We start from the raw sequence: 24,706 nt of genomic DNA, 5'->3' as shown, positions 1-24,706 counted from the left end.
TGACAAAAACTGACCTTGGGAGTTGAGAGATATGAATACTTTGAAATGATGATATCATTTAAAAAGTAGTTTAGATAGGATTTAATGGACTGTGAAGCTGTAGTTTTAAATTAATGAGTGTACCTAGTAAAAAGCTTTGCACCGATAAAGAATATGAAAAGGCAACTGAAATATTATAATTATCTTAATAGTTAAAGCGTCTTATTAATATGTCAATTATTTTGACAGGTCTTTTGAGAGGGGTGAAAGGAAGGAGCTCTGTCTTCTAGCACCCTTATCACATCATTATAAATCATTTACCAAGTGCTCGCACGTGCATCGCCCATGATGGGTCATGCAATCAAAATGCATATGCGTCTTCTGGGCTCCAAGGAAATGTTGACCAAAGGCTTTAAAGCCATGATTACATGTCTACTACTGGGTCTTGATTTGATCTGTCAAAACCTTGAAAGTCATTACCCAAAAAGAAAAGACGACAGACATCTGGTCAATCAACTTTATTTTTAATTCACCAAATGCGTACTGACCTTTGCATTCAGATATAATGGAGGATACAAAAGGAAGGAAAGACAAGATTTCTAGCCTCAAAGAAATTAGAATCAGAGGAAGATACACTGCACAAAACAGTAAGACTTAAGGATATATACTGAGTAGCACTGAGGAGCGCATAACAACTTAGTACAGCGTAAACGCACCCAAAGGGACACCGTCAGTGACCATGGCAGGGAGTAGAAGAGGGTGACTGGGGCATACACCCTGGGGGGTGGGAGAAGCAGTGGACCTGTGTTCTAGTCTCCCAAATATCAGTGACTTATTGTGGACCTTGGCCAATTAAGTTCCACCTCTCCTGACCTTGGCTTGATCGACACTACAAGAGAAAGTGAAGACTAGATGTTCTTTAAGGCCCAGCTATAACAATACAAGTGTCTAAGGACAAGTGCAGAGAACTTGGACAAAGAGGACGTTACACCTAAGAGAAAGGACCAGCACAAAGCCACGGAGGTGGGGAAAAAGCTAGTTTTTTCTGCGTGGGCAAGGTGTGTCATGGGACAGCGAGGATCTTAAGAAGCCTGTTTAACTACGATAAAGATTCTGGGCGCAGTAAACTTGGAAATGGGCAAGACCGAGCATGAAGCCAGGTAAGGGACAATATGCAGGGGTCAACCGGAAAAGGACATACCGTGTGTCCTATGGTCGGAAGTCTGACTTATCTTCATGCTCCCCACCTCATTCTACAGTCTTTATGTCTTTTTGGAACTTCATGGCAACCCCTTCCCCAAACCCACACACCAGACAGAGGGAGAAGAAGGTGTAGCTACAGACACCCGCTGTTTAGATGCGCACAAGTAGACCCCTTTTGTGGGCCAGGAAGCCAAGAGCGGTTGCTGACAAGATGGTGGTCAATCCAATCAGCCTCAGCAGGCCTGGCACAGAGGGCAAGTGTCTCTCCAAGAAGGTCGTGGTAATGGGCTGCGCAGGGACATCCTGGGTTCAGAGAACATTCGGTGTCAGTACAGGACGTAGACACTTTGCTCCAGAAATTCTTTGTTCCCTCTAGTTCTTTGAACATGACCCACTCCTGCCCACCTCTAGGCCATTAAATATAATGTACGGGCTACTCACAACACCCATCTCCGTTCCCCACTAGGCCCTTCACTTTGCGAATTCTGACTCATCCTTCAAGTCTTAGTTTACAGGCTCCTGGGGGAGCCTTTCCGGGCCCCCAGGCTAAGACGGCCCCTTCTTTTTACACCCTTGGCAAGTCTTCTTCATGACACTTGGGCTTTCTGATTGTCATCTCTTCTCCCCACATGTCGTTGCTCCGTGAAAGCCGTGCTGTACCCTTAGCATGGAGGCTGATGCGGAGGGAGTGCGCGGTAAACATCTGTTGAGTTGAATGAATCTGTGGTCCCCCCAGCCCCCAGCCCCATCTCTGACAGAAGCACTAAGGCAACGACTTGGACGGGCAGGGCTATTCTTTTGGACTTCACATTCATCAAGGAATAACTTCGACCTTTTTGACCCCCGTCCTCTGTAATGCCTTTCACTCTATTCTCTCTGTGTCCTTCCTTCCAGTCAGGAAAACCTCCTGGGGTTTCATTACAAAAAGAACAGTGCATATATTGAAAAATGCTTTTCTAATGTAAATCTGCTCTATTTCCCTCCACCCCCCACCTCCCTAGACAGGGGAGGTTGACATATCTTCCTTTCATTTCCTACCCCCTGTTGGGAATCACCAGGTTAGAGATTTATTCAGGAGGCATTTATTGAGTTCTTAATATGTTCTAGAACTCTCTGACAAAAAAAAAATTGTATTTTTCCTAATAATCTGCAATGGATGTGGCAGGCTACAAATTTATTGATTTCTTTTAAATCTCTCACCTCTGCCCTAACTCATGGTATCTTTTTAAATTGTTCTTTTTTTGGAGGGGGGAGGGGGGCAGAAAGAGAGGGAGAGAGAGAATTTTAAGCAGGCTCCACGCCCAGCATGAGCTCGACACAGGGCTCCATCTCACAACCCTGAGATCATGACCTGAGACGAAATCAAGAGTCAGAGGCTCAACGACCGAGCCACCCAGGCGCCCCCTCATGGTATCTTTTCAAACACGCATGGGTTGAATCACTTAGCCAAAGGTATGTGAACATTATAAGTGGTTTTTTCTGCAAATAATTGTTTTCAGAGAAAAGGGATTTAAATTCATGAAATAAAATATAACCTACCACTGACTCCCGTTCTGACTGCCAGATTTCATCCTCGGGGATCTTCCCCATGGCATGCAGGATCTGAAAAGAGCATTTTGGTGAATAACAAAGGTGAAACCATCTTTCTGCTCCTAATCTGCTCTTTAAATAAAGGCCTGCTGGTTTATCTCTTAGGATACCCATCAAAAACACCAGAGTAAAAGCCAACATAGTGCATTCAATCTTTCAAAGGCTCTGAAAGGTCTTTCAGCTATGACCTAAGAAGCTCCAACTATTAGGCTCGCCATAGATTTGAGTAGTTGTGAACATGTCTCAATAGCAATGAGACCGTAGGGATTGTCAGGAAATATACAAATGAACTCCGAGTCATAATAAAAACATTTTTGGTTCTATAGCATTAGACCTGGGTGACCTCTCAAGTACATCCATAGGGATCTTTTTGCCCCATGGGGTCTTTTTACTTTGGTTGGCATGATAGATATTTTCATTATTACTTTTGGGTTAAAGTGTTCATTGCACTTCAGGATACTGTTCAAATGGTGTTTCATGGGTCTTTGCATGGAGGTTACTGGGGACTTGGCCTCCAGGATCTCAGACATTTCTGACCCGCTTGTAGGACCCATGCGTTGCCTCCTTTCCCACAGCCCATGACCCAAGGCCCTACCTCTCGGGCTGCTCTCTCCCCAGCTTCCACGGCCCCCTCCATGTAGCCACTCCAGTGTGTGGCAGTCTCGGTGCCTGCGAAATAAATCTTGCCCACGGGCTGTCGTAGGACCCTTGAAACAAGAGCAAAAAGTGGTCAGTCTCAGAGAGGCGGAGAAAAGCCCTCCCACAAAGACCAAGTCCGGGCGCTCTCCTCCCATCCTGAGCATCAGGAGGACCTGGGCAATTCCGGAACAATGTTCACAGGGGCCTCCAGCTAGTGCATGAGCCTTGCCACAGACAAGGAATTAAAGCTGAAGTGCTCCTGCACCAAGGGCTTACACGAAGAGGGGCTGATGTCAATGGAGCATTTGCTTCACCTACATGAGATGAGGGATGGTTTGGGCCCAGTCCTTTTATGGCTCCCCAGCTCCAGGCAAGGTGACACCTGCCCCAGTTCCCTCCCTGGTTATTCCACCAATGAATCTGGCAAATCAGTTCCTCTCGCGGAGCTCTGGATTCCCCATCTCTTAGAGGACACAGTGCAATGCTTTTTAACGACTTCTCCATCAATCTGTGAGCCTGACTGTGGCCATAACACTACCACTCACTAGGGGCGCCTGGGTGACTCTGTTGATTAAGCATCCGACTCTTGGTTTTGGCTCAGGTCATGATCTCAGGGTCGCAAGATCGAGCCCTGCATTGGGCTCCACACTCAGTGGGGACTCTGCTTGTCTCCCTCTTCCTCTGCCCCTCCCCCCTGCTTTCTCTGTCTCTCTCAAATCAATCAATCTTGAAAACAAACAAAAAAACCCTACCACTCACTGAGAGCTCGCCTCTACCCGTGTTAAGAGTTTTACCACATTAAAAAACAGTTAACATTTATTGGGTGCCAAGCACTCTTCGAAGTGCATTAACCCTCACCGCAACCCTATGAGGTCGGTGCTACGATCATCCCCGTTTTGCAGATGAGACAATGGAGCTACAGGGACTGTGACATTGTGATGTAGTGCCAAGACCCCCCCTTCAGGAATGAAGGATTTCTTCCCAGCTGCTGGGAGTGCTGCCAGAAGATGCCTTCGGATGTCAGTCCTCTGGGGATTGCCTCTGCTGAAGGAAACTGCGTCACCCCAAGGTCATGCCTCCTTCCAGAAGCAGGAGCATTCAATGACTAATCATCATGGGGTGATAAGGACCTGACCCCCTCGCTCCAACTTGGAACAACTCTTAAGGGCCATCCTAGCTCCAGAGCTCCCTATGGGGTCAGCTGAGGCCTTCGTCAGAAGTACATCCCAGTCCGACTTCTCCCTCTGCCCACTCTTGCCTTCCTTCCTCTCACTTTCACAAGTACTGACACCAAGGGCTGTCTCGAGTACACATCCTCTGTTTCAGAGTCTGCTTCCTGGGGAATCGAATCAGCAACAAAGATAGTCGTTCACTCCAGGTCACGGCTAGTTGGGCTCTAGGTCACGGCTAGTAAGTGACAGAGCTGGTATTTGAACCCAGGCCATTTGACTCCAGCATCCACAGTCTTTTTTAAAAAAAAGATTTATTTATTTGTTTGTTTGTTTATTTATTTATTTAGAACACGAGTCAGGGGAGGGGCAGAGGGAGAGAATCCTCAAGCAGACTCCCTGGAAAGCGCAGAGCCCCACGTGGGGCTCGATCCCACGACCCATGAGATCATGACCTGAGCCAAAACCAAGAGCTGGATGCTTAACTGACTGAGCCACAGGCACCCCGAGCACCCACAGTCTTAACCACTTAGTTATACTTCTTCCCTCTACTGAATTATTTAATCTTTTTAAAGAGCTCCATGACATACCTACTATTATCATTATCCCATTTTACACATGAGGAAATGGGCTTGGAGAAATGTGCACTGACTTGCCGAGAGCCACACTGCTAGGAAACAGCAGAGTTAGGATTTGGACTAGGTCTACCAGATGTCAAGGTCTCTGTTTTTGTTTTTGTTTTTGTTTTTTTTTTTAAGATTTTACTTATTTATTTGACAGAGAGAGGCAGCCAGCGAGAGAGGGAACACAAGCAGGGGGAGTGGGAGAGGAAGAAGCAGGCTCCCAGCGGAGGAGCCTGATGTGGGGCTCGATCCCACAACGCCGGGATCACGCCCTGGGCCGAAGGCAGACGCTTAACGACGGAGCCACCCAGGCGCCCCAAGGTCTCTGTTTTTTTGTCCTCTGTGCTTTGCCTTGTGTATCATCATCACTAGTTAGCAAAGAGCGACCATATGCTGTACAAAAGGACAGAAGTGTAGTGCACTTGGCTTCTAAGAGGGGTGGTTTGCTGTTACCCTGACAAAAATACCATAAGGGACGCACTGTTACCCTGCCATTATTCACCCTATCTCAGGTTGCCATTATATCAAGTAAGGGATGTGAATGTCCAGAGTGAACACCCAAGCTCTATCTTGGTCAACACTGTACACCACCAAGCCTTTTATCATAAAACCCAATGGGCTTGCTTGAATTGATGGGTTTTCCTTCACTGGCCCTCACTGAAGCCATTAAGAATAAAAAAGGGGTAGAAAGTAGAAGAGAAGATATTACACAATATTAAATGCTGCCAATAACACATGGGATAATTTGGAATGATCCATAGCCATAAGGGCCTGGAGACCCTAAACGTATTCAGGAAGGATTCCCAGCAAGAGTAGGTACATTCACTTTCTCCAAGTTCATTAAACAATGTTGCTTTTTACATCGGAGGAAACGGGCCTGCTTTAATGTCAAGGTCTCTGTTTTTATCCTCTATGCCTTGCCTTGTGTATCATCATCGTTATACATGTTCACTTTTTTCTTTTTTAAGATTTTATTTATTTATTTAGAGCACATGAGCGGGGGAAGGGGAAGAAAGGGAGAGAAAGAATGTCAAGCAGACACCACACCAAGCACAGAGCCTTATGTGGGCCTTGATCTCACGAACCTGAGATCAGGACCTGAGCCAAAATGAAGATTTGGCCCTTAACCCACTGAGCCACCCAGGTGTCCAAGCATGTTTGCTTTTTTCAAATTGGAAACCTCTAGAAGGCCTGGCCAAATCCTAGAATTAAATATTAGATGGGAGAATAAAGGCTTAGAGAACTAGTCATGCAAACAATTGGAATGTAAAAATCTAAAAACTAAGAATTAATTTCAAACAGACAAAGAGATATTTTTCCTCTACTTGTCATGTGCAAATATTCCCTTGGGGGGAGAAACATCCAACAGCTGGAGAAGAATAATCCCTGCCTCTTCTTTTGCAGGTGAGTGAGCAGACACTATATATTCACAGAAAGGAGTCTTTCCATGTGTATTTCTCATGGCTTGCTGGAGTAAAATATTTCTTTATATCTTTTATTGCTTCATCACTACAATCCGTTTTTCTGTCTACCCAGAAGTAAAATTCCGTAAGAAATGGGTGTTTATTTCTTCATTAACGCGCTGTCAGTACTGTCCTTTGTCTTCATCTGGAAACAGAGTGCTTTCTGTGTACTGCCAGGGCCATGAAGGGAACACTCTTTGCAGGACCGCAAATGTCATGAACCCGACAGGTCAAGGGAAGCCCTGTGGCAGGCTGTCCTTGCTCAGTCCGGGAGCTCTGTCACCAAGATACCCTGAGCCTCAGTTCCTACCTTCCAAATGGAAGCCTGAGAGATGTCCTTGGGAAGAAATACCACCAATGCCTGATACGGACGGGGTTTATGTTGCCTCTGTGGGGTGGCCAGGGCCAGGCCCGTGTGGGTGAATCCCCTTTTTGCTCCCCACCATTCTGTGGCCCGATAGACCTTTTCTTGCCACACCTTAGGGGACTGAGCATGAAACTTGCCATTCCGTGGCCAGAAATCTAATCACGCCGCAAAACCCAAAACCAAAAATCATGCTCCGATGGGCCTTTCTTTGTTGAAAGGGTAAGTTTTGTCTTCCTGAATGTGTTCTATGAGGCAAAGGTTCCTATTCACCTTTCTGATTCTCCAATCAATCCCCGATAGGACCCAGAGTCCAGCCATGCAGAACTTTCCCCCAGACCTCCCCCAAACTTGAAGGATTCCCAATGTTTGCGCATAATGTTCCATCGGCCCGGGGTGCCTTCTCCAATATCTTTCTCTGCCTTCTACGTTCCTCAGCTGGTATGTGTATTAGGAAGCCTTCTTCGATTTCTCTTGGTAAGGCTAGCCCGTCTCTCCCTGTACAGGTCTCCACGCTATCTATACGCCTATTAGAGTACTTACCACAACACATTATAGTCTTCTCTCCTCCCCAGCCCCACCCCAGTCCCCAACACTGTCAGCTCCTTCACAGCATAGAGGAATTTTCTCGGTATGGATGTTTCCAGCACAGTGCTTGGCAAATGGTTGGCACTTAGCCAGTACGTCCTGAATGAAGCAATTACTATGGATGTATTCTATACTCAGCATATCCCCAAATGAACTTAATGACCCAGTAGCTAATCAGGTGGTGCTCTTTGGCCCCAGAATGTTCTCCTACGTGACATTTTGCTATCTGCAGGAAGATAAAGTGTGCACCAAAATCATTGTGTGTCTTCTCACAAGCAGGTTTTCATCCTTCTTTGACTGATTTTCGTGGACAGGTTGATCATCTGTTTACATTCACTCATATCTTCTTTTTATTGCATACTCCCAGCAGGCTCTTCCTCACTACCCTACATTTCCTATCTTGTTTAGATTGAGCTCTTCGCATTAAATTATTGCTTGGCTTAGTATTACTATAATGGTCATAATAATTACTGCTGGATCATCAATCCATACCTTGCCATCGTCAGCAAACACAATTATCTAAACACCAGTGAGTCCAACTTGGACACACAACGCCGTTAACGCTAAAAGCCGTTGAATCGTGAGCTTTGCGTGAATTGTATGGTATGTGACTTGTATCTCAGAAAAAGTGTTTAAAAAAACTCTTGGGGCACCCGGGTGGCTCGTTGGTTAAGCATCTGACGCTTGGATTTGGCTCAGGCCATGATCTCAGGGTCGTGAGATCGAGCCCCGTGTCAGGCTCTGAGCTCAGCGTGGGGTCTGCTTGAGATTCTCCCTCTCCCTCTGCCCTTCCACCCAATCATGCTCTCTAAATAAATAAATAAGATCAGTCTTTTAAAAAACCCTCATGTTGTCAGGAACATACTGATTATTATTCCTTGTATGCCATCTTGTGCTTTCTTATACACCTGCCAAGGCAAGTGAGGTCCAGAGAGAAGTGACCTGTCCAGCGTGACAAAGTTGGTTATTATAGAATCAGGACTGTACCCAACTTGCTGCATTCCCAGTCTAATTCATACTGAAGAACCAATATATGTCTGAAATAGAGCCTTATTATCCTGATGTTTTCAGAGATATGTCCTTAGGGTCAGTGTCCTTTGTAATAAACTTCTAAGAAATTCTGACTTGAGGATTCCTTTTATTAATGCTGTACCCATGTTGGCACTTCTACAGTTCCATTTTTAAAAAAGATTTATTTATTTATTTGAGAGAGAGTGAGAGAAAGAGAGAGCGCGCGCATGTGTGCTCGCACACATGAGTCTGGGGAGGGGCAGAGAGAGAGAGAGAATCTCAAGCTGACTCCACACTGAGCTTGGAGCCCAATGCAGGGCTCGATCCCACCACCCAAGAGATCATGACCTGAACCCAAACCCAAAGTCCAGTGCTTAACTGACTGAGCCACCCAAGTGCCCCAACAGTTCCATTTTTTTAAAAAGATTTTATTTATTTATTTGACAGAGAGAGAGACAGCCAGCGAGAGAGGGAACACAAGCAGGGGGAGAGGAAGAAGCAGGCTCCCAGCGGAGGAGCCTGATGTGGGGCTCGATCCCAGAACGCCGGGATCACGCCCTGAGCCGAAAGCAGACGCTTAACGACTGTGCCACCCAGGTGCCCCCAACAGTTCCATTTTAAGGAAATTTTACTGAACTCTAATCTCAGGATAATAATTCTTCTGACAATATAAGCAAACCCTCCGACTATCCAAATTCCTATTCTTATGTGGCCACCTCCGTTGGCTATATTGATTGGGATTGCTCTTTCAGAGGAATCCAGAGTGCAAGGCACCACCATTGTGCAGAATTTTAATGACTTTTCCCAGGAGATTCACAAGATACAAAGGAAATTGGGTCTTCCTTTCTTTCTTTCTTTCTTTCTTTCTTTCTTTCTTTCTTTCTTTCTTTCTTTTTCTTTCTTTTCCTTCCTTCCTTCCTTCCTTCCTTCCTTCCTTCCTTCCTTCCTTCCTTTCGCATTTACAAGATAAAAAGGGAGAAGGGTTCCATAAACCCATTTAGAGTTCGGATTCCGGTTCAGGGAATTTCCATGAGAACTTAGCACACTTTTACTCTACCTTCCATATTGAGTCATGATCCCAGGGGGGAAGTAGGTGGTGTAGCAGCCTCCGGAGTACTGTTCCTCGCACCAGTTCTTCTCTTCGTAATGCACTGGCTGCAAGAGAGAAAGACAAAAGTTCAGGGGAGACTCAAGCGAAGCTATCTAGTCTAGAATAAATCAAACACAGCCTGGTGGGCATGTTATTGAAGAACCAATATACGTCTGAAGGAGAGCTTTATTATTAGTCTGATGTTTTTAGATATATGTCTTCGGGCAGGTAAATGTCCTTGGTAATAAACTTCAAAGACATTCTGACTGGAGAAAGTTCTCTCACTTGGTTCATTCATGGCTCAGGAAACGTTCACGAACTGCAGTTGTCTCATTCCATGTTTTAATTGGTCTTACCTTCTAAAAAGTTGTTAGTGCCTAATGGTTTCAAGACAAGTTTAAAAAAGGATTTACGCTTACTGAAGTGGTTGGAGCGGAGAAACCAGCAGAAAAACATGTCTGTCAAAGAAAAAGGATGACCAGATTCACGTCTCTGGTGGAAGCGAGCTTTGCTAAGGGAAGCTAGATGGACGAATGGACGTGTTCATGGGCTGTAGGCACGTCTATCGATGAGGGGCACTTGCATCAACTATTGGTCTGAAAAACGTGTTTTTGCCACGAACAGATGAAACTTGAGTTGAGATTTTGCAACACTCGAGCTCTTTATTAAAATAACTAACATAAGCTTTATCATGAAGCAACATAGCAAGTTTAAGAGAAAGAGGTCAGCTTAAAAATAGATTCTGAAAAAATGTCTTGTCTAAAAAATATGCGGTTACATTGGATAGTCGTGTGCAACGCATCCTACTTACAGGGCACAAGGCCCTGGTTGCGGGGATGTCCGTGGGTCCGGGTCGCTCGTGGTCTTGCCACATCTCGTGCGCTCTCTGCATCGGAGGGCAACAACCGCTTTGGGGGCACTCTTCTCTGGCTGTTTCCAGCCACTCAGAAGAGAGGGTGGACTCTATCTTTTCCCCTTGCCCTGCTCCCAGGGCTGGCTTCCTTCCACACAGTGAACACCAAAGCAAGAGGAAAGCAAGCGCTCCTCTTCGTGCCAAGAGCAAACAAGGACAGGACCAGCTCATTTTTATCGGCCGCAATGAATCATCCACATTCTTCTTCGAAAAAAGAGACTTTCCCACATTAAACATGCTCAGCTGTTTTTGGAATTTGAGAGCCACTGCTTTCCCCTCCAACTGGGGTTCCCCAAACAATCATTTTACAGGTTGTTGGAGGGAGCTCGGTGACACGCTGCTTCAGCCTGAGCGAGTCTCCGAACGTCATTTCAAGAAAGCTTGAGTATCTACCTGGGTGAAGTATCCGGAACAGCATTTTAAAACAGAAAAACCAGTCATTTTTAGTAGACGTGAAATGATTTTTTTTTCTTTAGCGTGTGTGTATTAATGGTTTTGCTACTTCTCTCGCACTACCCTGGAGCCTAGAGGCCACGTTAAGTGGTTAAGCGTCTGCCTTCAATTCGGGTCGTGATCCCAGGGTCCTGGGATCGATCCCCACATCGGGCTCCCTGCTCAGCGGGGAGTCTGCTTCTCCCTCTCCCTCTGCTCCTCCCCTCACTTGTGCTCTCTTTCTCAAATAAATAAATACAATCTTTAAGAAAAATAAATAAAATAAACTTGCTAAATGGTCTATGGAGGCACAGAAAAATGAAGCAAAACACATTCTTCATGATTATTATGCTTCTCTCCAAACCAATCAATCACTCTCGTTCAAGGAACCCCAAAAATCAACAGTATGAATTTCACTTACATCATGTGCGGGGGGGGTGGGGGGGTGGTGGTGGTGGTGGTGGTGGTAAAAAAAACTTGCTTTAAAAGAATGAACAAAAATGACAACTTGAAAAGCTACAACCACCTGAGTGGGAGGGAGCGAGTCCCTGTGAAGTTGAGCAACAGCAGTGTGGAAGTAAGAAGATTAAGCCACGTAGCTCTCAGCTATGTCCTGGTGTGCACTGCAGAGATTTGAATAAGCAGCTTAACCAGTTAAACGTTCTTAGCCCCCTCATTTGATTTTTCTCCCGCTTTAACTGCTCATTTGTACGTAGGTCTCCATTGTCTTCAAATGCTTCATGGATAACTGGATTTAATAATCGCTTTCAAAAGGTGATTTAATCCGTGTTCAAACGTTAACACCCCCCCCCCCCCCCCCGCGGTCTGGTGCATGTCACGAGAACACCACCAATTCATTGCTTTAAACGTGGATGAGGGAGGTGATTACGTCTCCTGGTTAGGGGCGCATTGCGCCCTCTGGCGGTCACCAAATGCCCCTACCACACCGCCTCGCGATCCCACCCCAACCTGCCTTTCACCACCTTGCGGGGGTGGGGGCTACCACTTGTGTAACTTGAAGATCGCCGGGTCCTCATCCTCAGGCTACTTCCGAAAGTGTCTGTGAAACTCGGCCAGCGGGGCTCCCCCCGAGCCAATCGGCGTGTCTTCCCTGCACCCCTGATGTTCAACGGTAAAACAAGAGAAAAGGGGATGTGCAGGAGAGGGACAGGCCACCCGATTTGTACCTCTGAGACAGTGGAGGGTGGGGTGGGTGTTAGGGAATGCTTATATGCTGGTTTATGTAAACAAATGAGAACCTCATCTTTTTATAGGATCGGAGAGAGAGAACACTCTTTGCCTTCCCATCCCGGCTGCCAGGATCCAGGATCTCCCCGAGGAGTAGAGAAGCTCTGCTCTTCTAACCCTCCGACAGAGGTGGGAGGGGCTTGGCCCAATGCCGTGCTCCAGGAAGAGCGCTGAACTCAGGGACAAGTGTAGCGTCGCCCGCAATACGCAATACGCCAGTGTTGTGGGATTCTTGAACTATCAGAGAAAACATGAACTCTCTAGGTCCCGACTTGCATGAGCCTATCCCTGGTAGCCCCTTGAGGACAAAACCAGGGGTCTGTCTCCTAGGAAAGCAATGAAACATAGTCTTACCTGCAAAGCTTCTTGGGAGCCCAGAACTTTCGCGTAGAGCTCACACAGTTTCTTCATCCTATGGGAGGAGGGGGGAGAAAAAGACAAAAGGGCAAATGAAGAAAGAAAGGAAGTAAAAGAGACACGCGTCCCTTCATTCGAAGACCCTGTGAGCTATTGCTTCCACACCTGCCATTTCATTTTAATTCTTCAAAACAAGACACTCAGTTCTATTTCAAATGTCTTGAGTCTATGTGGTCACGACAATATGATGGAAGAGAAAGTGATACATGGCCCCCGTCGTCATTCATTCAAGGAAGTGTCAGTCTGCGAAGCGCTGGAGATTCTGGGAGGATCCAGACATGATCCTTGCTTCCCCCCTTCCTCCCACCACCCCACCGCCAGGCAATGGGCAGAATGGAAAGAGGAAGGGGCAGGAAAAGCCTTGAATTCTGCTTCTGCCTCTTATATACTCTGAGATCTCAAGCAGGTTACTTAAGCTTCCTGAGCTTTCGTTTTCTCAACAAACTGGCATGACTTTTTCTTTCATGGTGTGAGACAGTGTGGTCCTCAGACCACCACCAGCACATCTCCCCCGGAACTTGTTAGAAATGCAGATTCTCAGGCCCCACCTCAGACCTGCTGACTGAGAAACAGCAGTGGCAGAGCTGTGCTTTCCCGAAGCTTCCAGGTGATTCTCAAGTTTGAGAACTACTGATACACAGCATAGAAAGTTATGTTTTATAATAACTGGGACAAAATAGATGTTCGATAAATGGTAGCTCTTAAGCAATTTTGTTTCATGGGGGAGTTGGACATTAGCCAATAGTTATTATTAGTCGAATAAGGTGTGAGATTATAGTTATTTCAAGTGTGATTTTTACAGAATGCTGAAGGGACTCTTACAGATGATTTAGAGTCAGGCAATGATTTTCAAAAGTATTATTAAAACCTACAAGCAAAAGACAGATTATTCAATAAAATGGCACTGGGACAAAGAGCTACCCATGAATGAAACCAAGTTCACCTCCTATGTGACTTTTTTTTTTTTAAAGATTTTATTTATTTAATAGAGAGAGAGCAGGAAAGCACAAGCAGGGGGAGTGGCAGAGGGAGAAGGAGAAGCAGGCTCCCCACAGAGCAGGGAGCCCGATGGGGGCTCGATCCCAAGACTCTGGATCATGACCTGAGCCGAAGGCAGTTGCTTAACCAACTGAGCCACCCAGGCGCCCCTGCTACATGACTTCTTACACCAATGTATATTTTGGAGGATCAAAGGTCTTCAACGTAATAGATGAAACCAAAAAAGTAATCGGAAAATGAGTGATTTTTTAAAATAATCTTGGAATAGAATGTACGTGAGACCATTCTGAAGCCATGATTTTAAAAACTGATAAATTTAACTTCATAAACATTTAACATTTTCTTATCATGTAAAACACATAAACCATAAACATGATCAAAAGATCAACTGGGAAAAGATCTGTTGCAGGCACTGTTCCAGGCACTGGAGATCTGGCCGTAGACCAGCCAGGCAAAACCTTCTACCTTCATGGATCTTGACATTCCAGGGGCGATTTTATTTGTGTTTTTTTTTTAGGTGTGTGGCCCGGTCAGACCTCCATACCCCCGGCCAAGCGCAGCCATGACAAGAGTCACAGAGAAGCAGGATAATGGAGGGGAAGGAAAGCGCCATCTTGTAATTCAGAGGCTCGTAGTTGGTCAATATGCATCAGTGGTGGTGTGGGACTAAAGAATTGCTAGTGGTGAATATTAACTGCTGGAAGAAACTGCCATCTCCAGAGAAACCCGTCCCTCTGTACCTGTAATCTGTAATTGTTATGCATCACTCACCCGGATATACCCAGGCTGCCTTGCGTTGCGGTCATTTGTCTCCCTGGTTATCTCCTTCCCCGTACATTTTCAGCCCCTGGGCTGTGTTCATTTTTGTATTCCATATAGCTCCCTGCATGGTATCTTATGTACAATAAACTCAATAAATATTAATTTGGACACTCGGTTCTCAAATCACAAGAGCCTCATAATTAACATTGCAGACACGTAGCATTGCGAGTACATATATTATTAGGCAGTCTTCAAATTAAAAAGTTAAGTAAAATGGAAAGGCAAGCAAGTAGGCAGAAAAGAAGGAAAGAAGAGAGAAGAGGCACTTTGTTCCGTACCTTTCATCTTTGGTAAGACGCGCCAGTTTTCTGGCTTTGTGGGCAAGGATAAATCTGAAACATACCAATAAGAAAAAGGGAGGGGGAATCAATGGCTGCTTTCATCCTGGCCCCATTTCTATAGCTACACGTGTGCCTAGAGAACAAATTAAAAGTCAACCAGAAGACACAAATTATATACTGGTTCATTTTGTTCAGTGTTTTACTGCTCACGTGTTACCTTCTTGAAACTGATCAGCACCTGCGGCTTCCGGGATGTGAGGGACGACACACAGGTGACCGGCCATAATTTCCGCCCAAGATAATACGATGATTGACCTGCCTCCCCCGCCACATGGCTGATGGCCAACAAGAATGAGCCCTTGGTCTCAAATGCTCACCTGAGATCATCCTGCCCTTACTCTTTGGTTCCGTCTCCATGACGGTGTCTCTCCAGCACCCAGCCTTCTAAAATCGGCCTCCGTTTCTAGCCCTATGATTGCCTTCAACTTAACAACTGGCTTTGATCTGCTGTCATCACCAGGGGCTCTCGTGGAAATGAGTTTGTATGTATCTTAGGGCCCATCTCAATTTTGGCTGTTCCAGGTAACCAGCAATCTGGGCCAGGTTCTGACCCCCAAGACATCCCCAATCTGTGCTGGTTTTCCCTGCCAAGCTGAGGACTGGGCTGGTCGTGGCTCCTCTCTAGAGGGACTCTGGAATATCTCAGCATCCCACGTAATTATCACTGAAGCCCTTTCAGTGAAACCCCCTAAAGTCATCTTCATATTACGCTTTCACAAAAGATAGCTCACCAAAATATATCTATCCCCAGCACTAAATATGAAGCAGAAAGTGGATATGACAAATTTTAAAATGTTATTGGTATTCTCCTTCCTTTCTGAATATTTATCCATTGGAACGCATTATTTTTTTAAAGGCATTCAGAATTTTTCTACTGCCAGAGTTGGAGATTTGTACCCATTGGGTAAAAAATTATTTAACAAAATTTGGGGCGCACTTATTAATAGTATGGGAATATTTTGTCCACCAAATAGCATCCACCCCACCATAAGCGTGCCTTACCCCATTATGGCTGCATAGTCGCCATCAGGTTTGGTATCATCCAGCGTGTAGGCGATGGGAGCTTCCTCTCCTTCAATAATCATGGTTCCACAGTAATCTTGAAAAAACAGCAACATGGAAAAAGATATTCATCACCTTAGCAAACTACCCCTAATCCAGGCTGCAATTCAATAAAATCTTGTCTTCTCTGTCATTAAGACTTGTGTCCCAGGACGCCTGGGTGGTTCAGCTGGTTAGGCGTCTGCCTTCAGCTCAGGTCATGATCCCAGGGTCCTGGGATCGAGTCCCGCATGGGGCTCCTTGCTCGGCGGGGAGCCTGCTTCTCCCTCTGCCTGCAGCTCCCCCTGCTTGTGCTCTCCCTCTCTCTCTCTGACAAATAAATAAATACAATCTTAGGGGACGCCTGGGTGGCTCAGTTGGTTAGCCGACTGCCTTCGGCTCAGGTCATGATGCTGGGGTCCCAGGATCAAGTCCCACATCAGGTGCCCTGTTCAGCAGAGGGTCTGCTTCTCCCTCTGACCCTCCCCCATCTTGTGCTCGCTCTCTCTCTCTCTCATTCTCTCTCAAATAAAAAAATAAAACATTTTTAAAAAAATCTTAAAAAAAGACTTGTATTCCATCTCACTTCCTCTTTCATAAGAAATCAGATAAAACCAAAGATGTGTAAGAAAAAAATATTAGTCCATCGTCATAAAATAGAAGGGACTGAATGTTCATTTTTTATGAGGAACCACTTAGACTAAGCCAACCAGTTCCTGGTTTTCAGGAGACAGGGCAGGGAGGACATGGATAACTGGCCTCCACAGAGTCCAAAACCCTCATTCGCTACATGGTCTCCAGAACAACTCCGGAAACAACGTCAGCTCATTCTGGTCCAAAGTGCTTCTCTCATTCGCCTCCATCGTTTCCTTGCAAATTTGAGGTTGTTTGAAGAAAATTATGGGGGAGGACTCTGGAACAAATGTTGTCTAGAAAGTTTGATGACAGGGTTTCAAAAGGAGGAAGAAAGAACAGGGAACTATGAGGGTATGCACTATGGTGCATTGTTAACCAGAAAAAGCAAATTTCAGTGTAGTATGTATCTTGTTTTTTTAAAAACAATGCTTTTGGAGAAATACGTTAGATATTTATTTAAAATTATATTTGCGTATAAGTGTTACATTTAAAAATATATATTCAAAGTGTATATGTATTTCAATTATATATGTATACATTTATTTAAAGTATTACCTATGCATATGATAAATTTCTTTTTTTTTAAGATTTATTTATTTGAGAGAGAGGGAAGAAGCAGAGGGAGAGGGAGAGAGAATCTCAAGCACATTCCCCGCTGAGCATGGAGCCCAACACAGGGCTTGATCCCATGACCCTGAGATCATGACCTGAGCAGAAACCAAGAGTCAGACGCTTGACTGACTGAACCAACCAGGCGCCCTGCATATGATAAATTTCTAAAGATAAACAACTTAAATTTTTAGTAATTGTTCCCTAAGGGGTGGGCATGCCAGGACACACACCATAGGAGAAGGACATTTTTCACTTTTATTTATTTTTTTTGTACGTTTTATAGGGAACACATTTATTTTTGTAGTTTTTTAAAAAGCAGGTATTGCTTCTGTCATTTTATTTTTTATTTTAATTTTTTAAAAGATTTTATTTATTTGAGAGGGAAAGCAAGAGAGAGAGAGAGCACAGAGGGAGCGGGAGAAGCAGGCTCCCCGCTGAGTAGGCAGCCCGATGTGGGGCTCCATCCCAGGACCCTGGGGTCATGACCTGAGCCGCAGGCAGATGCTTGACCGACTGAGCCACGCAGGCGCCCCTCACTAGCCACATTTCAAGCGTTCAACACCCACATGTGGCTAGTGGCCATTGTACTGGACAGAGCATCTACCAGGACATTCCCACTGTTGTGGAATCTAGCACTTTCGTGGGCATCCCTATAACATTCCACCCGTCACAACAGCACACCTGTTGAATATACACGAATCACCTTAACTTAAATAGTAGAATCCCAACACGAATGAGATTGCCCGGGAATTTTCAGAATCCCTACTTTTGTGAATGGCTCTGCAAATTCATGCTTCGAAAAAACTGTATTTTTGGAAAGTGACAATAACTATTTTCACAAGATTTTGTGGCAGGATGAAACAAGACTTTATAGTAAATTATGAAAAAAGAGTCAGTCATAGTTCAAGGGAAGTGAATTTCCTGAATTGGTGCCAACATGTTTTATTGGCTAGAACGGTACTCAGCACCTGGACTAATGATGTTTTATGCCCAGCATTCTAGTAAAACCAGGTACATGCAAATACATGTCTTTACACCAGGTTTCTTGGACCTTCTCCTAATACTCACCCTTCTTCCTCCAGAAGGGCTCTTTATAATAAACCATACACTTGATGACTGAGCCCAAAGGCACACGAGTGATCAGCTGGTTTCTCATCATTGGCAGAGGGGGATTGAAGTGAATCTTCATCCCCAGGATAGGAGGGACAGCGCTAATCACGTACTTAGCCTGCAAGGAAAACAACGTGCTTACACATTGCTCGTGGATTTTTTTTTTTTCCCCTAATGTTTCTCCTTCATTTTACCCTTGGCCCCCCTGGAATGTCTTTTTTTTTTTCCCAAAGATTTTATTTGTAAGTCATCTCTACACCCAACATGGGACTGGAACCCACAACCCCAGGATCAAGAGTCGCCTGCTTCACTGACTGAGCCAGCCGGGCATCCCTCGAGAGTCTTCTTCACAGGAAAATGGGAAGAATCGTGTTAAAACCAAAATTAGCCTTTAGTGTTCCCTAGGTCAAATCCTCCCATGACTTTCCATCACACTGGAGTCAAAGCCAAATTCCTTACACTTACCTCCAAGGCCATATATAGAAATGGACCCTTGTTACCGCTCTGATCTCATCTTCTGGTACTCTTCCCCTCGTTCCTTTAATTCTGCGGTTTGACCACCTTGCTGTTCCTTCGTCATGCCGGGCTTACTTCTACCTCAGGGCCTTTGCATTGGCTGTTCTACTTGGAATGCTCTTCCCTCGAAGAACCCCATGGCTCAACCCCTCACCTTTTTTTGGTTCTGTGCTAAAATATCACTTTCTGATTAAGGCCTTCCCCCGTGACCTTATTTCAAATTGCATGACCGATCCCCTCACCGCCCCCTTCTGGTACACCCTCTCCCCCTTCCCTGACTGAGTTTTCCTGTAGTACTTACCACTATCTGGGATACTTTATATCTTAACCACATGTTTGATTATGGCCTTTCTCCTTCACTAGAATGTAAGCCACATGAAAGCAGAGAATTTTATCTGTTTTGTTCCCTGCTGTGTTCCCAACTCCTAGAATAAGGCCAGACACATAGGAAGCACTCGACATTTATTAAATATTTTCTTTGGTATCTGATTACACAGGAGCCCAATACAGAGGCTCGATAATACATGATTTTGTAAATTTGCACTCTCCCCAAATATTCTGGTTCTCTTTTCCCTTCTTTCAGACAGAGGTCACCTTTTCGCCTTTGGCAAAGGGATTGCCTATGAAGTCTGGAATATTCTTGGCTTTATTTAAGCTTTGGTTATCTATGGGATTCTGGCCCCTTCCCCTAGTTTAAGGTTCTTGGTTACCTCATACACCTCATGGTTGAGAGTCTCCACAAGGACATTTTCTCCTGTCTGGTCAATGTGGGTCACGGGCCTCTCCAGCTTCACTTGGTCTCCGAGGAGGTCCATTATTCGCTCACTCACTTGCCCAGATCCGCCCACAAATTTCCTCTCCTGGAAAGAAAAGAGGACTCAAGAGATGGGTATGGCAATATAGGAACGGGTTTCAATGATTCAGTTGCTAGTTTTTCTCACATATCTCTCTGTGAGATGTATAAATTGCATTTCGCTGTTGCGATTCGTGCCTTCGACCATCGTTTTCTAAGTAGTGATTGCTGGCTTCGGACAAAATTACAGGCTTTCTAACCAGGTGACTGTTAGGCCATTCTCTTGTGGATTCCCAGGCTCCACCCTCTGCTGGACATCCTCAGCCTGACCTCCCATGGCCCACCTGCCCGGCCACTACCCCTGCTTTGTGTCCCACCTAGATCCTTCTGTTGGTTGCTTGCCCGAGCGCCTGTTTTTCTATTCCTTGTTACTCAGGCTGAGAACCTCCCTGGCCTACCCTCCACCCCCAGGCCACCCGACTCTCTGTTGCCGGCTGCCCGTCTCATCCTGGGTTACATGCCTGTTGCTTCTAAATGTTCTGCATGGCTGGGCACACGGTTGAGCTGACTGCCTTCTCCTGAATTTTCAGTTCAGGTAATTTTGTAAAAGATTATTTCAAGCAGTCTGAGAAGAAGGAGAAGGAGAAGGAGAGAGAGATGAAGATGAGAAGGACGAGGAGAAGGAGTGGGGAGGAGGAGAAGGAAGAGAAGGAGCAGGGGGGAGAATGAGAAAGGGGAAAGGAAGAAAAATGACCAGCAAGCAGATTATATAAGATCTCTACTTCACTTCCTACTGGGCCAAGCACAGGGCTTTATACAATGCTGGGGCTCAGGAAACAGGGAATGAATGAAGGGATGAATGAAGGAAAACATGAGCGAATGGATTTTGTGTGGTATGTGTGTTTGAAATTGAAAACGCGTGTCTGACTTTCTTTTCTGAGCTTTCCAAGAAGTGCTCAGGCTATGTGCGTTGGATGGTCTCCTACAAACTTTTCAAATAATAATCAGATGCACATCCAAACGGAAACTTGCAAAAGAGTGTAGCAAGGTAACGAGGTTATCTTAAAGCCCCATTGGCTGCTGGGTCTTCACGTTGGGTCCCTAACAACAGACTGCCCCTCACGAAAGCCACTTGGAGCGGCCATCATGAAATTCTGAAGGCCATAAGCCTGCCTCTTGCTTCATCCGTTCATGACTGAAGGATGATGCCAATCTTTTTTTTAGGCATGGCAGTCTTCTGTTGGAACAGTGTGGGGTTGCACGAGTACCTGCCCTCCATTGGTTGTTGAGATGATCCTGGTCGTGCCCCCACACTGCTTCACATACCACAGGAACCAGAGCGCAGAGACCTCGTGGGTCTCTGCGGTGACACACAGGTTCACAAAGAGAGTGGCTAGCTGCTTGGCAGATCTGCTCAGGAAGAAACGAGAGCACAGTTAGCAAGTGTGGGAGGGCATCTTCTTCATAACCTGGATATTATTTAAGCAATGGTTTACTTGGCTAACGCTAGCATAGTTTGGCAAGTGGCAGAAAATTATCACCAGAATCCAGTTTTATAAAACATGACATCAGAGCCTCTGGGAATGAGAGTTATTTTCCCCTTCACCCAAACAGCTTATTCAGGCTTAGCTTGTATTACCTATTCTGTGCTATCATGGCTTCTCTCCATATGCCTGCTCCTCTTTCTGTGATCCCCATCTCAGCAAAAGGCATCACCATTCACCCAACTGCTAAGGCCAACACTCTAGAAATCAACCTTAATTTCTCTCTTTCCTTCACTCTCCCCTCAGCCCAATCTATCAGGAAGTCCCACTGTCTCTCACCACCTCAGCCCACCATTACCACCACCAAGGTAGTGTCATCTTTTGTCAAGAGTATCGCAATTATTTCTTCCAGACTGGTCGTTCTTCCTCCACTCATTGTTACCTGGTATCCATTCACCACACTCGAAGCCAGAAGCTTTTTAGCCCCTCCCCGCTGTGGTGCTCTTTCTATAGCGTAAATCGAGTCATGTCATTCTCTTGCTTTAAGCCCACCAGTGGCATCCTATCGAAACCAGAATGGGATTTGGATCTTTCACCTTTGCCCGCAAAGCCCCAAGTGATCGAGCCCAGGCCTACTTTTTCTACCTCATTCTGTACCCTCTCTACTTCTTCTCATGTCTCCTCAGAAAGGTGAACTCTTCTATTTCTGTGAAAAGGAACACCAGCTTCCATTTACCCAGTACCCTGGAATTCTCTATCATCTTACCACAGTATAGTGTCTTTAGAACTCTTTCCGTTGCCTTATGTTATCTTTATTATTGGTTCACTATTTTCTACTGTGTCTCCCCTACTATAATATCAGCCAATGAGAATAGGAATCTTAACTTTCATGCTCACCAGTGTTCTCTTTAATAGTGTCTGGCGCATAGTAAGCACTCAATAATTACTTGTTGGATGACTGAATGCATGAATGGTTATCAGTTAAACATTATTTTTATTTTTTTATTTTTTATTATTTTTTAAAGATTTTATTTATTCATTTGACAGAGAGAGAGACAGCCAGCAAGAGAGGCAACACAAGCAGGAGGCGTGGGAGAGGAAGAAGCAGGCTCCCAGCGGAGGAGCCTGACACGGGGCTCGATCTGAGGACTCCAGGATCACGCCCTGAGCCGAAGGCAGACGCTTAATGACTGAGCCACCCAGGCGCCCCTAAACATTATTTTTAAATTATCCATAATGGGGGCACCTGGGTGGCTCTATCGGTTAAGCAACTGCCTTCGGCTTAGGTCATGATCCCGGGGTCCTGGGATCGAACCCCACATCAGGCTCCCTGTTCAGCAGGGAGCCTGCTTCTCCCTCTCCCTCTGCCCTTCCTTCCCGCTTGTGCTCGCTCTCATTCTCTCTCTCAAATAAATAAAATCTTAAAAAAAATAAATTATCCATAATGTGCAAAGGATATGCTAGGTGCTGTCCCAAATACATAATTAGTCACAATTTTTTAAAAAAATTTTATTTATTTGTTTTAGAGAAAGAGAGAGGAGAAACAGAGGGAGAGGGAGAAGCAGACTCTGTGTTGAGCGCGGAGCCTGATGCAGGGCTCGATCCCACGACTCTGAGATCACGACCTGAGCTGAAATCAAGAGTCAGACACTCAACTGACTGAGCCACCCAGGGGCCCCTAGTCCCAGTTATTTATTCAGTTATTTTACTATCTAATGGAAGACAAGCTTAAACGATGGATAAGGGGGAAAAGCAATTAATAGAGCACAGATATTTTGTGAAATTTTGCTTGGGGTTGGCAGGTCAACAGCAAAAGGCTATATCCTATCTCTTGCAATTCCAACAACCCAGTTATATCTAACAACTTTTTTTAAAAGATTGTATTTTTAAGTCATCTCCACACCCAGTGTGGGGCTCGAACCCACAACCCTGAGATCAAGAGTTGCATGTTCTACTGGCTGAGACAGTCAGGCACCCCTATCTAACATTTCTAAAATTCACCAGTAGTGATGTGTACTCTGGGACATGTTTAATAAGAGCCAATCCCCCCTTTTGACTTGGACATAAAGTTCGAGTGATGTTAATCTGCTTATATCTGAGGCAGAGTTTGCCCCCCGGTCATGCCGACAATGGGTGGCAGAAATGATACTGCCTTCCATGACTGAACTCTTTCGTACTCCATGGTTTTTAAACCTACTGTATTGAAACGTCATAACAATTCTATAAAACAGCAATTTCTTGGGGTGCCTGGGGGGCTCAGTTGGTTAAGCATCTGCCTTCAGCTCGGGTCATGATCCCAGCATCCTGGGATGGAGCCCCACATTGGGGTCCCTGCTCGGAGGGGGGCCTGCTTCTCCCTCTCCCTCTGCTGCTCCCCCTGCTTGTGCTCTTCTGCTCTCTCTGTCAAATAAATAAATAAATAAAATCTTAAAAAAAAAATCCCAGCAATTTCTCCCCAATTCACAAGCCTGAAAACTGTATTTCAGGGAGGTTAGTGATACGTCACCCACAGTCCGCTAAATGGTACAACTTCAAACCAGATCACACCTGATTCAAACCTCATGCTTTTACTACCTCGAAAAGCTTTCTGATTAGGCAGCTGACAAGCTCGAAAGTACAAATACTCACCAAGGACCACATCTCTACACTAGTGTACCTTGACTCTGGAAGCTTCTAGAATCAGGCCCAACACACATACCAGTTCCTGACAACTTCTGCAACCCTAACAACCTGATAGCGTGTTTGTGACAGCCCCCATCATTTAGCCTGAAACTAGTATAATATATACGTTGAAGTGACTTAAAGTGAGTTTTGTTAGATTCCTCATGATAACCGAAGGGAGGGAAATTGCTGACTTGTGTTTTCTTTGCGAAGGCCATTTGTGGCATCCATCTAAAGCAACACCCAGACGTGAGTTTGAAAATATTATTTCAAAGTGAAAACATCCTTTGCTGTTTCCCAATGTCCTATTCCTTTTGTTCCTTAATTTGTTTTTTTTTTTAAAAAAGATTTTATTTATTTATTTGACAGAGAGAGAGACAGCCAGCGAGAGGGAACACAAGCAGGGGGAGTGGGAGAGGAAGAAGCAGGCTCCTAGCGGAAGAGCCTGATGTGGGGCTCGATCCGGGGACTCTGGGATCACGCCCTGAGCCGAAGGCAGACGCTTAATGACTGAGCCACCCAGGCGCCCCATTGTTCCTTAATTTGTAAGGGAATTGGGGGGGCATAAGGTCAAGGGAGTAATAAACAACTAAAATTTAACACTGGCCCAGCTAAGACAGCCAAGATTAAACACAAAAATACTGGTGTGATTCTAGTCGTTACTGTTGCCAACTGGGTGGGAAAGAAATCATCCTGGCTTGAAATAGAGGGAGATCTCAAAGCAATTCTCTTTGGAGGGCCAGGCCCTTCCTAATCCTTTATTTGACTTATGCTGGGAGCTTTAGTGAGAAAAGAAATGAGAAGAACGACATCTGACGGATGGAAGGTCAAGGAAGCTACTGCAATAATATTCTCATGTTCTTCGCCCTGTTGACTTTGTAAAAGATAAATGTTATTATCTTTCTCTACATGAAAAATACATACACATTATATAAAAGTTGGAAATTTCATAAAGTAAAAAG

The 24,706-nt window shown here is 45.2% G+C and overlaps 1 protein-coding gene across 1 annotated transcript in view; it reads right to left on the bottom strand.

Moving 5' to 3' along the window:
• Positions 1–482: 482 nt before the first annotated feature.
• Positions 483–24,706, bottom strand: part of MAOB (monoamine oxidase B) — a 119,009-nt gene continuing 94,785 nt past the window's right edge. Inside the window, exons 6-15 of the mRNA XM_087860411.1 lie at positions 20,868–21,009; positions 19,517–19,666; positions 18,249–18,408; positions 15,894–15,990; positions 14,829–14,882; positions 12,667–12,724; positions 9,687–9,784; positions 3,368–3,479; positions 2,722–2,784; positions 483–1,485 (exon numbers count right to left, since the gene is read on the bottom strand). Of these exons, the coding sequence (XP_087716537.1) occupies positions 1,333–1,485; positions 2,722–2,784; positions 3,368–3,479; positions 9,687–9,784; positions 12,667–12,724; positions 14,829–14,882; positions 15,894–15,990; positions 18,249–18,408; positions 19,517–19,666; positions 20,868–21,009 (1,087 nt within the window). The 3' untranslated portion in view covers positions 483–1,332. The remainder of the gene's footprint in view (positions 1,486–2,721; positions 2,785–3,367; positions 3,480–9,686; positions 9,785–12,666; positions 12,725–14,828; positions 14,883–15,893; positions 15,991–18,248; positions 18,409–19,516; positions 19,667–20,867; positions 21,010–24,706) is intronic.

Source organism: Ursus americanus, chromosome X (genome assembly GCF_024610735.1).
Source record: "Ursus americanus isolate L20-20 chromosome X, mUrsAme1.1.p, whole genome shotgun sequence".
In the NCBI taxonomy this organism is placed as follows: Eukaryota; Metazoa; Chordata; class Mammalia; order Carnivora; family Ursidae; genus Ursus; species Ursus americanus.
This window is presented reverse-complemented; position numbering and strand designations above follow the sequence as displayed.